Here is a 13,222-nt window from a genome sequence, read left to right as displayed (position 1 = left end):
AACGCACAGGCGTCCCGCGATTTGCAATGATTTCCGGATCGCGGGCAGAACCGCGGTGATTCTGCCCGCAGTCCGCTACGCTAACATGTGAACGTAGCCTAAGAACCCCCCAAGCACTATATATATATATATATATATATATATATATTTTTTTTTCTATCTATATATATATATATATATCTATATATATATATATATATATATATACATATATTCTATATATATATATATATATATATATATATATATATATATATATATATATATATATATATATATATATTTTTTTTTTTAGCAGAGACCCTAGAGAATAAAATGGAGATCGTTGCAATATTTTTTTTATCACACCGTATTTGCGCAGCGGTCTTCCAAACACCAATTGTTTTTGGAAAACAATTCACTTTTTTTGAATAAAAAATAAATAAAACTGTAAAGTTACCCCAATTTTTTTCTATAATGTGAAATATAATGTTACGCCGAGTAAATTGATGCCCAACATGTCATGCTTCAAAATTGCGCACGCTCGTGGAATGTCGACAAACATCGGTACTTAAAAATCCCCATAGGCGACACTTTTTTAAAATTTCTACAGGTTACCAGCTTAGAGTTACAGAGGAGGTCCAGGGCTCAAATTATTGCTCTTGCTCTAACACTCGCGGCGATACCTCACATGTGTGGTTTGAACACCGTTTACATATGTGGGCGGGACTTGCGTATGCGTTCGCTTCTGCGTGCGAGCTAACGGGGGGCAGGGCGCTTTAATTTTTTTTTTCCTATTTATTTATTAATTTTTATTTTTACACAGTTTTTTTTTTTTTTTTTTATTTAGCCACTTAAGCCCCGGAGGATTTTCCTGCTAAAAGACCAGGGGGTATTTTGCGATTCGGCACTGCGTGACTTTAACGGACAATTGCGCGGTCGTGCGATGCTGTACCTAAACGAATTTGATGCAAAATTTTGCAAAAATAGCAATATTTTTCACATTTTTTTATATGAAATTCCCCCCAAAAAAAATGTAAAAATCAAAATTTTTTAACATTTTCGGCCAATTTGTTTTATCCTACCTATGTTTGGTAAAAAAAATCGCAAAAAGCGTATTTTGATTGGTTTGCGCAAAAGTTATCGCGTTTACTAACAAAGGAAAGATTTTTGTCATTTTTGTTGTTTTTTTTTTTAACGCGTAATGGCGGCGATCTGCGATTTTTTTTGCGGTACTGCGACATTGCGGCGGACAGATCGGACCCTTGACTGACATTTTTGACACTTTTGGGGTTACCAGTGACATTTCTACAGTAATCAGTGCTATACATATGCACTGTTACTGTAAAAATACACTGGCAGTGAAGGGGTTAACTTTATTTGGGAGGGAGGGGCTGTGTGTGTCCCTAGGGGCGTGATTCTTACTGTGATTGGCTGTGGCTCTAGCTGTAAGGACACTGATCAACGGATCTACATACTAGATCCGTGTAATCAGTGTCTTTACAGCGAGGAGAATGACAGGCAGCTTGTTTACACAAGCTGCCTGACATTCTCCCTCTTCCCCCGACGATCGCCAAGTGGCCGGCGGACATCGGGTCCGCTGGTCACACACGCGGGGGGGTGCGTGACCGCGTGGGAGCGCGCCTCCGCGGGCGTGCGCTCGCTCCCCAGACCCTCCCAGGCTAGTGACGTTAATTAACGTCACTCTGCCTGGCAGGGGCTGACCGCCGCAGTAAATCTACTTGCGGCGGTCGGCAAGCAGTTAAAAATTGTAATCATGTTTATTCCTATTACAAGGAATGTAAACATCCCTTGTAATAGAAATAAGCATGACAAGACCTGGGGTCAAAAAGACCTCAGACCTCACATCTACACTAAAAAAAAAAAAAAAAAAAAAAATGGCTGAAAAAAAAAAATTGGCTCCTTAAAGCCTTTGCTAGGAGATGACGTTTGACGTCGCTCCGGTCCTATAAGGACCATAGAGTTGAGTAGGGGCCATCTTGGCCTCACTCGACTTTCTGTCTGTGAGGAGAGAGAACCGGATCGTTCTCCCCGCTGCCGGCAGGTCCGGTAAGTGGGGAAAACGACCCGGGACATGGCGGGAGGGGACACTGTAAGGGTGATCCCGCGGCGAATCCACCGCTGGGACCACCCTTATCTGAAAGAGGACCGCCTGCCTTTTCGAAAAATCCGGGAGTCATGGCAGCTATCTGCTGCCATAACCGCGGTATTTAGCCTTAGGCTCCGTTCACATCTAGGCGTTTTGGGGCGTTTTTGGGGCGTTTTTCTGCTCTAGGATCAGCTCTCAAAACGCCCAACAAGACAAATCCTATTCATTTCAATGGCCCCTGTTCACATCTGAGCGTTTTGACGCTGTATACAAAACGCCCAACGCTCAAAAAAGTACATGAGCTTCTTTTTGGGCAGATTACAGGCGTTTTCCATTGATCTCCATTCAATCTAAAAACGCCTGCACAAAAATCGCGGTAAAAATCGCGGTAAAATCGCGGTAAAAACCGCCGCAAAAATTGCGGTAAAATCGCGGTAAAAAACGCGCGAAAAACGCTACGCTCAGGTGTGAATGTAGCCTTAAAGTACCAACGTAAATCGACAGCGGGCGGTCAGTAAGTGGTTAAGCACTGACCAGCCGTCGCATATATACTGTGGCAAAGTGGCTCTATTGCGAAGGAACGACATACCTGTACGTCGTTTCTTTCAATGGCTACTAGATGGCGCCATAGCACCGCGATCGGCAAGCAGGGATGTCAATCAACGGATCCGGTGGACCTGATGTTCGCCAGCCACTCGCTATCATCCCCGGGAGAGGCAGAACGGCGGTCTCCCTATGTAAACAAGGCAGATCGCCGTTCTGCAAGGGGACCAGGATCTCTGTCTTTCCCCAATCAGTGTAACTAACCCCCCCCCCCACAGTTAGTAAGCACCCCCTAGGGACACACTTAACCCTTTGATCCCCCCTGATATTAACTCTTTCCCTGTCAGTGTCCTTAGCGATTTACAAATACCTCAACGGTGATCTCAGCGTAGGAAAAAAAAAATGATTCAGTCGCAAAGAATGCAAAAGGACTCGAGGCAATTCAATGCGATTAGAGGAGAAGCGATTTAACCTCAGGCTACGCAAGGGTTTTTTTTACAGTAAGGGCTACATGACTGTGGAACTTACTTCCACAAATGTACAAAATAATTGCCGCGAGATATGAGCCACACCCCTATAGAATGCAAGACCAAAAAATAGACAAAAGTGGGGCTTTAACCACTTTACGACCAGTCACTGTGCCTCTACTGCGGCACAGTGGCTGGTTCCCGTCCAGCGCCGTAGACCTACGTCGCTGGACTCCTCCCCTTGTGGGCGGCGCTCGCGCGCCGCCGGAGGCTCGCTCCCGCTGTATTCAGTCACAGCGGGAGTCGGGCCAGGGGAGGAGCGGCGGTGATCACCGCCGCTCTTCCCCGATCGTCGGGGAATCGAGTTTGGAGATCCCTAAGGATCTCCTAAGTGACAGACAGTGACAGATTGCAGGGTTCAGCTCCCCCCACACGCGTTAATAAGCACCAGGCATACATTAACCCCTCCCTCTCCAGTAAAATGAACCCCTTCCCTGCCAGTGTCATTTTTACAGTAACAGTGCATATTTATAGCACTGATTACTGCAGTAATGTCACTGGTACCCCCAAAAGTGTCAAAAATGTCAGTCAAGGGTTCGGTCGGTCCGCCGCAATGTCGCAGTCCCGCAGAAAAAATCACAGATCGCCGCCATTACTTGTTAAAAAACACCAAAAATGACAGAAATCTTTCCCTTAGTTAGTAAACGCAATAACTTTTGCGCAAACCAATCAAAATACGCTTATTGTGATTTTTTTTTACCAAACATATGTAGCAGAAAACAAATTGGCCTAAAATTTTAAAAAATTTAGATTTTTACATTTTTTTGGGGGGGAATTTTATATAAAAAAATGTGAAAATATTGTTATTTTTTCAAAATACCACCAAAAGAAAGCTCTGTTTGTGGGAAAAAAAGGACGTAAATTTTGTTTGGGTACGGCGTCGCACGACTGCGCAATTGTCAGTTAAAGTCGCACAGTGCCGAATCGCAAAAAGTGGCCTGGACGTAAGACAGCAAAATCCTCCGGTGGTAAAGTGGTTAAGGGCTCAAATGACATGGTCAATTCACTCAACGCCACACAATAGTGAAGTAAAAACACATTTTATGAATTACTGATTGATAAAAGAAAAGGCATAAAAGCATGCCTGAAAAAACACATATACATATACCACATATAATTAAAATTGGGGAAAACAAAGTAGGTAACCAGATGGTGAAGTCTCAGTCACAAGGATGGATGTGGTTCCTGTACAGCCAACGCGTTTCGCTTGACCTCGCTTCTTCAGGGCTTAATCAGAGACCAGAGAATCAACTAGTGTTCTATAGGTTGCATAAGAAGAATTCAATAAGTATTCATATATATATATACATAGTGCATGTTACATGACAATATATATTTGAAACTGTGGCGTATACATCCTAGAGAAGTATTCTAATCAATATGTTAATAGAACATATGTTGCATACTGACCCAAATTGATGCAGATCAATGGTCCAAACCGGGTTCAAAGAAGTAATTGTCTATTGAACGTGAACCGTATATCCCACTCAAGGATTATATAGGACGTATTGGTGCAATTACTATAAAGTTGGTAATGCATTCATTATATTGACTTTACTGCAGCATATAGGTCCAAAAAAGGGGGGCACTAGTATATGGTCGTTCAGACACCACCACAGAGGGACAAACATGCAGCTTCCTGGTTAGAAAAAATTATATAAGAAACATTTGTAAGGACATGGTCTTCAATTTAGCATTATATGCATCTCTATAGCAGCAGTAGGGGGCAATTTACCTCTATATTGGTATAAAATAGTTTGGGCAGGTGATCCTATGTGCAGTGTACCCAGGTGTCCAAGTAATATCAAGGTCCTTATGGATGCCAGGGGAATTATAACCTTAACCACTTAAGCCCCGGAGGATTTGGCTGCTAAACGACCAGAGGGTATTTTGCGATTCGGCACTGCGTGACTTTAACGGATAATTGCGCGGTCGTGCGACGCTGTACCTAAACGAATTTGGCGTCCTTTTTTTCCCACAAACAGAGCTTTCTTTTGGCGGTATTTGATCACCTGTGCGATTTTTTGATCACGCGCTATAAACAAAAAAAGAGCGTAAATTTTGCAAAAATAGCAATATTTTTCCCTTTTTTTTTATATGAAATTCCCCCCCAAAAAAATGTAAAAATCAAAATTTTTTAATATTTTCGGCCAATTTGTTTTATGCTACCTATGTTTGGTAAAAAAAATCGCAAAAAGCGTATTTTGATTGGTTTGCGCAAAAGTTATTGCGTTTACTAACAAAGGGAAAGATTTTTGTCATTTTTGTTGTTTTTTTTTTAACGCGTAATGGCGGCGATCTGCGATTTTTTTGCGGTACTGCGACATTGCGGCGGACAGATCGGACCCTTGACTGACATTTTTGACACTTTTGGGGTTACCAGTGACATTTCTACAGTAATCAGTGCTATATATATGCACTGTTACTGTAAAAATACACTGGTAGTGAAGGGGTTAACTTTATTTGAGAGGGAGGGGCTGTGTGTGTCCCTAGGGGCGTGATTCTAACTGTGATTGGCTGTGGCTTCAACTGTATGCAGAGTGATCAATGGATCTACATAGTAGATCCATGTGATCATCTCTCATACAGAGAGGAGAATGACAGGCAGCTTGTTTACACAAGCTGCCTGACTTTCTCCCTCTCCCCCGCCGATCGCAGAGTGGCCGGCGGCGATCGGGTCCGCCGGTCACACGCGCGGGGGGGTCCGTGACCACGCGGGAGCGGGAGCGCGCCTCCGGCGGCGCGCGCTCGCTCCCTAAACCCTCACAGGCGAGCGACGTAGACCTACGTCACTTTGCCTGTGAGGGGCTGACCGCCGCCGTAGATAGTCGTGCGGCGGTCGGCAAGTGGTTAAAGCTTCCACAAATGGTGGTAACGTCTGCGGGGAGTATGGCTACTTTTAAAAGACTCTTGGACGTACATCTCAAGGATCAGAACATTCAGGGGTATGGGAAATGATGATTACGGCCACACACACCTACACAGGTTGACCTGGATGGACTATTGTCTTTATTCAACCTCACCTACTATGTAACTGTAAAAAAAAAAATTAGTGCAGTGACAGTACCCGACCGTACACAGACCAGAACACAAATGTCAAGTCTGGCAGGTACTGAGCACAATACCCAATCCCAACACTTGATGGCAGTATTATGACGCGGTGCTTCATGTAGCGGAGCGCGGTTCTGTGAGGCTGGGTAATGAGCAGAATGTTAATGTTCAGCTCACTATTGAGCAGTGTCCAAGACTGCATGTAGGACATTGTGAGCGAGAACAAGTCTTCATCCTGTTTCTCCTTAATAATCAGAAACACTTTGTATTCCGCAGCAACATAGTGTCCAGCCAGGATAAAGCTGCTTGTGTACATGAGACGTTGGAGTAGAAGGTCTGTAGAATGATCAAGACATAAACAGGACAATTATTTCAGCCAGACGCTCATGTTTATTATGCACATGGCAAAAGGGAAGAAAAAAAGAAAATAAAACAGTGCTGCTCTAATGTTATAGAACAGGGGTGTTAAACTCAACTTCATCGAGGGCCACATCAACATTATGATTGCCCTCAAAGGGTTGTATCTAATACTAGATGTCCAGAGTATCCCAATCCCCTTACATTAGATGTCAGGAGTCCCCCTCCCTCAGTGGTGGGATTTAAAAATTTTAGTAACCAGTTCCGACTTTCAGTGCACAGTGACCAGCGTGCCCCCTTTCAATGCAGAATGACCAGCATGCCCCCTTTCAATGCACAGTGACCTGCGTGCCTCCTTTCAATGCAGAATGACCAGCGTGCCCCCTTTCAATGCACAGTGACCAGCGTGCCCCCTTCAATGCAGTGACCAGCATGCGTGCCCCCTTCAAAGCAGTGACCAGCGTGCCCCCTCCAATGCAGTGACCAGCGGGCATGCCCCCTTCAATGCAGTGACCAGCGTGCCCCCTTGCAATGCACAGTGACCAGCGTGCCACCTTCAATGCAGTGACCAGCGTGCCCCCTTTCAATGCAGTGACCAGCGTGCCCCCTTTCAATGCAGTGACCAGTGTGCCCCCTTCAATGCAGTGACCAGCATGCCCCCTTCAATGCAGTGACCAGCATGCCCCCTTCAATGCAGTGACCAGCATGCCCCCTTTCGATGCACAGTGACCAGCGTGCCCCTTTTCGATGCACAGTGACCAGTGTGCCCCCTTTCAATGCAGAGACCAGCGTGCTGCGTGCCCCCTTTCAATGCATAGATCATCGTGCCCCCTTTCAATGCAGAGACCAGCGTGCCCCCTTTCAATGCAGAGATCATCGTGCCCCCTTTCAATGCAGAGACCAGTGTGCCCCCTTTCAATGCAGAGATCATTGTGACCCCTTTCAATGCAGAGACCAGCGTGCGGCGTGCCCCCTTCAATGCAGAGACCAGCGTGCGGCGTGCCCCCTTCAATGCAGAGACCAGCATGCGGCGTGCCCCCTTCAATGCAGAGATCATTCGTGCCCCCTTTCGATGCAGAGACCAGCATGCCCCCTTCAATGCAGAGATCATCATTTGTACCTCCTTCAAAGCAAAGATCATCATTTGTTCCCCCTTCAATGCAGAGATCATCATTTGTTCCCCCTTCAATGCAGAGATCATCATTCGTTCCCCCTTCAATGCAGAGATCATCATTCGTTCCCCCTTCAATACAGAGATCATCATTGGTGCCCCCTTCAAAGCAGAGATCATCATTCGTGCCCCCTTCAAAGCAGAGATCATCATTCATGCCCCCTTCAAAGCAGAGATCATCATTCGTGCCCCCTTCAATGCAGAGATCATCATTCGTTCCCCCTTCAATACAGAGATCATCATTCGTTCCCCCTTCAATACAGAGATCATCATTCGTGCCCCCTTCAAAGCAGAGATCATCATTCGTGCCCCCTTCAAAGCAGAGATCATCATTCGTGCCCCCTTCAAAGCAGAGATCATCATTCATGCCCCCTTCAAAGCAGAGATCATCATTCATGCCCCCTTCAATACAGAGATCATCATTCATGCCCCCTTCAATGCAGAGTGAACAGCGTGCCAACTTGCCCCCCCCCCTCGAGACCAGTGCACTTGACTTACCAGTTGTAGCGGTGGCTTCCTCTCTTCAGTCCCCGCGTCTCCTCGAGTCCTCCCGCCTCCTCCTTGGCCAATGGCATGGGGTTTGCCTTTCAGACAATCAGGAAGCGGGTCTCAGACCCGCTTTCTGATTGGCCAGGAGGAGGATCCGTGTCACAATAGCGAATTTTCATTCGCTATTGTCACACAATGGGTGGGCTCGGGGCGCACTGCTCTGCGCCCCGGGTCCATCCTTTCCTGAAGCCTACTAGAGCCAAATTGTAATAGGCAGGAACTTCTGGGAGGTGGCGACGCAGCGGCCTGGAGGAGAAAGGGGTGAGGTCACTGGTTGCTAGATGCTAAGCGGCTCTAGCCTAGCAACCGGTGCAGTGTGTGGGCTCCGGCCGCCTCCCAGCAGAGAGAGAGAGCGCTGCCGCCGCGGCCACAAGCAGGGACAGAGGACAGAGCGAGCAGCAGATCGGTAAGCGGATGATATACAGATGGTCACAAGGGGGTTCTGCAAACTTCCAAATATTTAGTAACTGGTTCTGTGGAACCGGTACGAACCGGCTGAATCCCACCACTGCCCTCCATTACATCAAAGTGCACCCCCTTACCTGGTGTTGCTGCTAGGAAGAAGCTGGGGACAGAGCTGGGAAGCAGAAAGTGCAGGGTCTAGAGGAGGCCCAAGAGAGCTTTGGATCTCCACTGCAGCTCTAGTAGAGGTGCAAGGGCCACATAAAATGGCCTGGAGGGCCGTATTCGGCCCAGGGGCCTTGTGTTTGACACATAGAAGTTGGACAAAGCCACTTTGGATAAGCCATTGGGGATTGGTTAGGCAGGGGTTAGCAGAAGAGGTCACAGGCTGCTCATAGATGGACATTTGTTTCCTGATCCAGGCACGATTAGCCAAATGGAAGACTGATATCTGTAGCCACCACACCTTTCCAAGAGACTTCTTTTAACTCCTCTTGGATACATTAGCCTCACATATATCCATCTTTTCACATAAAAAAAACAACGGTAGCCAGGGCTTTTTTTCCTCAGAAAATAGTTGCAGGAACTCAACCACGACTCCCCGCCCCAATACACATACACCCTCCAAACTGCGTCAAATAGTGGGTGTGGTCACATTTTACTAACAGTGACAGGGTCATACAGGGGCAATAAATACTAGGAGTGCATAATGTTGGAGAGTTTGTTGGAGTTGGTGTGTGTTACACACAGAGTGCAGAGTTTAGGGGTGTGCTGCATACAGAGTGCAGAGTTTAGGGCGCTCTTTCACAGCTACCTACTTCTGCATCCCCCATCTGCATCTCATGTTCACCCCTCTTCAGCTCAGACCTCTGCAGATACAGCTTGGTATTAAGAAGTTATTTATTCCAAACTGAATATAGATGTGTGATGGTACTCACCGTCACTGGAAGTTAAAAACGGATAATTAATGGTTTGAATTGCTTCAGATGGGACGGTCATATTTGCCAGCAATATCTCCATATAGGAATATAAAGATTTATTCCCATTTGCCATGAAATCTGTTCTTCCTAAATTCTGTTTATATTACATATCTTTCAATGTCAGACAGGTTTTCCTTTTGTTGTGTATTGGGAGGGAATGTGGATTGCCCTTTCGCATTGTTAAGTGTTAATGACCTTCCATTTTTCTGTCTGTCTGCCTAAAAGAGAAACTTATAGGTATGTGGATTGGATGCTAAGGGGGAGGGGGGATTGTCCCACATTGTATATTTTTGTGTACACTGTATGAGAGTGTAAAACTCCGTTCCTATTGGATGGTGAATATCACGTTTAGTCTTCAACAAGGTCCACGTAGGCGGTAACCTTGTGGGTGAAAACTGTATATAAGTCTTGTTCAATAAAGTTGTTCTAGAGTTAGTTCACCCTCAATCTAGAGTCCTGTCTCTTATTGGGGGGGGGGGGGGTTTGGGATATGCTACAAGGCATTGCTATGGTCTTTCATACTCCCTTAGAGAATCACTAAGCTCTTGTAAGAGCTTGTGTAAGAGCTTGTTCTGCTGCACTCCCTGGGGAAAGAGAGGTTCACCCACGCGAACCTGGAGCCTTGTCGGAGGTCCAGGGTGGATAGGAAATGGTGAGACCCTAACCAAGCCGTGGCAGTTTGTGGGGTCTGAAGTGGTTACGGTGTCTGGTGGAGTGCTTGGAGCCCCTCGGGAAGCACTAGGAGCATCTGTCAACGGAGGTACCCAGTCAGGGGTGCCCTGTTCCGTTAAGAGATGTTTTGGGCCTGTTGGCCTTCATCAGTGCAATGAATGGAAACCTAGTCCTATGCAGTAGGGCTTGGTGCCGATGGAATGGCCCACTTGTTCAATTATATGTAATAAACTGCTCTAACTGCTTGTTCTCCTCCTTTATACTTCAGTAATCTCATGCACACCAGTAAAGTTTCCAAATCACCAGCCCTATAAATCCAAGTAAAAGTTTAGACAACACTCGCTGCTTTTATTGAAAGACTACAAATGTCAGCATGGCCTCAGCTCCCTGTTTAGGCATGATGGAGATTTCAGTTCTTGAATGTGTAGAAATACTTAAAGCGGAGTTCCAGCCTTTTCACTCACCTGTCCAACGGTCCAGCGATGCGGCCGCCCGAAGCCTCGATCCTCTCCCTCTGGTCTCGGCGGCGCCGGCATCACTGCTGTGGGCACCCGGCTGTGACAGTTTGCGGCTTCACAGCCGGGTACCCACTGCGCATGCGCGAGTCGCGCTGCGCATCTTGATTGGCCGGCAATCTTCTGGGACCTCTGACATGTCCCAGAAGATTGCAGTGAGGGAGGGGGAGAGGAGAACTTCCTTTCAGGGCGCCGCGGCGCTCCGAGCGGAAGTGGGAGCGGGTACCTGTCAAAACTAGGTACCCGCTCCCCCCCCCAAAAAAATGACATGCCAAATGTGGCATGTCAGGGGGTTAGAATACCTAAAGCGGAAGTTCCCCTTTTGGGTGGAACTCCGCTTTAGGTTGCTCATGTTCATATTACACTGACCTCATCAGATAAAACTAAAAACATTGCTTTCTCTTTTCATCCACAGCTGTTCTGGAGAAACCATTGGAGAAGAAATCGGGAAGGAATTACGGTCCTCCCGGCACCAAGAGGCTCATCTACTTTATAGATGATATGAACATGCCAGAGGTGGACACGTATGGCACGGTGCAGCCACACACACTCATCCGCCAACACATGGACTATGGTCACTGGTAGGGCTCTGTGCACTGTCATTACACTATGTGGCAAAACATTTGTAGACACCTGACATCACATTGATAAGAGCTTGGTGAACATCCTATTTAAGAACCATGGCCATTAATATGTTGGATGAGAAGTCTTGGCACGCAGTCAGCATTCTAATTCATCCAAAGGTGTTTAATAGGGTTGAGGTCAGGGTTCCTCCACCCTAACTGGTCACACCATGTCTTTATGGAGCTGGATTTGTGCACAGGGGCACAGTCATGCTGGAACAGATATGATGTTAGATGAGAAGACCTGGATCACCATCTACCTTCCAATTTATTCCAAAGATGTTCAGTAGGGTAGAAGTCAGGTGCTGATTTCTGATGAGAAGACCTGGATCATGAACAGTGTTCCAATGTATCCCTAGGGTGTTCAGTAGGGTTGAGATCAGGTACTGATGTTGAATGAGAAGACCTGGATCACCATCAGTGTTCCATATCATCCTAAAGGTGTATAGTAGGGTTGAGATCAGGGCTGTGTGCAGGCCACTTGAGTTCCTCCACCCTAACTGGTCACACCATGTCTTTATGGAGCTGGCTTTGTGCACAGGGGCACAGTCATGCTGGAACAGATATGATGTTAGATGAGAAGACCTGGATCACCCTCTACCTTCCAATTCATTCCAAAGATGTTCAGTAGGGTAGAAGTCAGGTGCTGATTTTGGATGAGAAGACCTGGATCACCAACAGTGTTCCAATTTATCCCTAGGGTGTTTAGTAGGGTTGAGATCAGGTACTGATGTTGAATGAGAAGACCTGGATCACCATCAGTGTTCCATATCATCCTAAAGGTGTATATTAGGTTTGAGATCAGGGCTGTGTGCAGACCCCTTGAGTTTCTCAACACCAAATTGGTCAAACCATGTCTTTATGGTGCTGGCTTTGTGCACAGGGGCACAGTCATGCTGGAACAGGTATAATATTGGATGAGAAGTCTTGGCTCCCCATTGGAGTTTGAATATTTCCCAAACATGTGCAGTAGGGTTGTGGTCAGGAACAAATGTTGGATGAGAAGACTTGGCTCACAGTCAGCATTCCAATTCCTCCCAAAGATGTTCAGTAGGGTTGAGGTCAGGGCTCTGTGCAGGACACTCCAGTTCCTCCACACCAAACTGGTAAAACTATGTCTCAATGGTGAAACAATGGTGGAAAAGAAAAGGGTCTTCACCAAACTGTTACCCCGAGGTTGGAAGAGCACAATTGTATAAAATATCTTTGTATGGTGAAGTAACAGGACCTTCACTGGGGAAACATGAACTCCATCATTTGGAAGGGTCTTTACTATAAAGTGTATGTGTGTTGAGGTTCTTTATTAACCACTTACCGCAAACTGAGGTATATAAACATCGGGTAACTTTGCGAGGTTATACCGGGATGATGCCTCTAGCTAGAGGCACCATCCCGGTACCGTGGTTTAGTGACAACGGTCGGCTTTCCGTTGGTAACGACCGATATGGCTCGGGAACCGCTCGATTGTTACCCGGGTTAGCGGGAGGGGACGTCCCCCCCGTCCCCCCCAGCCGCCTTCCGTGACTTTTAACGGGCCTCCCGTCCCACCGGGAGACCCGAGCACCCAGCCGGCACGTCTTCCGGCTGAATGGAGTCCCGATCAAAGCCAGAAACGGCTTTGATCGGGTCTCCGATGACGTAACCCGGAGGCGGCGTCCATGACGTCACTTCCGGGTTACTGTGCTGCAAAAGGCGGCAAATTTAAAAAACGGCTGTATGCAAAAACACAGTTTTCGGCGTTTT

General features: G+C 46.7%; 1 protein-coding gene across 1 annotated transcript in view; it reads left to right on the top strand.

Moving 5' to 3' along the window:
• Positions 1-13,222, top strand: part of DNAH9 (dynein axonemal heavy chain 9) — a 346,411-nt gene that overhangs the window by 173,594 nt on the left and 159,595 nt on the right. The window contains exon 39 of the mRNA XM_082272319.1: positions 11,272-11,437. Coding sequence (XP_082128445.1) covers positions 11,272-11,437 — 166 coding nt within the window. The remainder of the gene's footprint in view (positions 1-11,271; positions 11,438-13,222) is intronic.

The sequence above is a fragment of the Pelophylax lessonae genome (genome assembly GCF_965119305.1).
Source record: "Pelophylax lessonae genome assembly, chromosome: 11".
Classification (NCBI taxonomy): Eukaryota; Metazoa; Chordata; class Amphibia; order Anura; family Ranidae; genus Pelophylax; species Pelophylax lessonae.
Note: the sequence above shows the minus strand (reverse complement) of the source record. Positions and strands in the feature narration are given on the sequence as shown.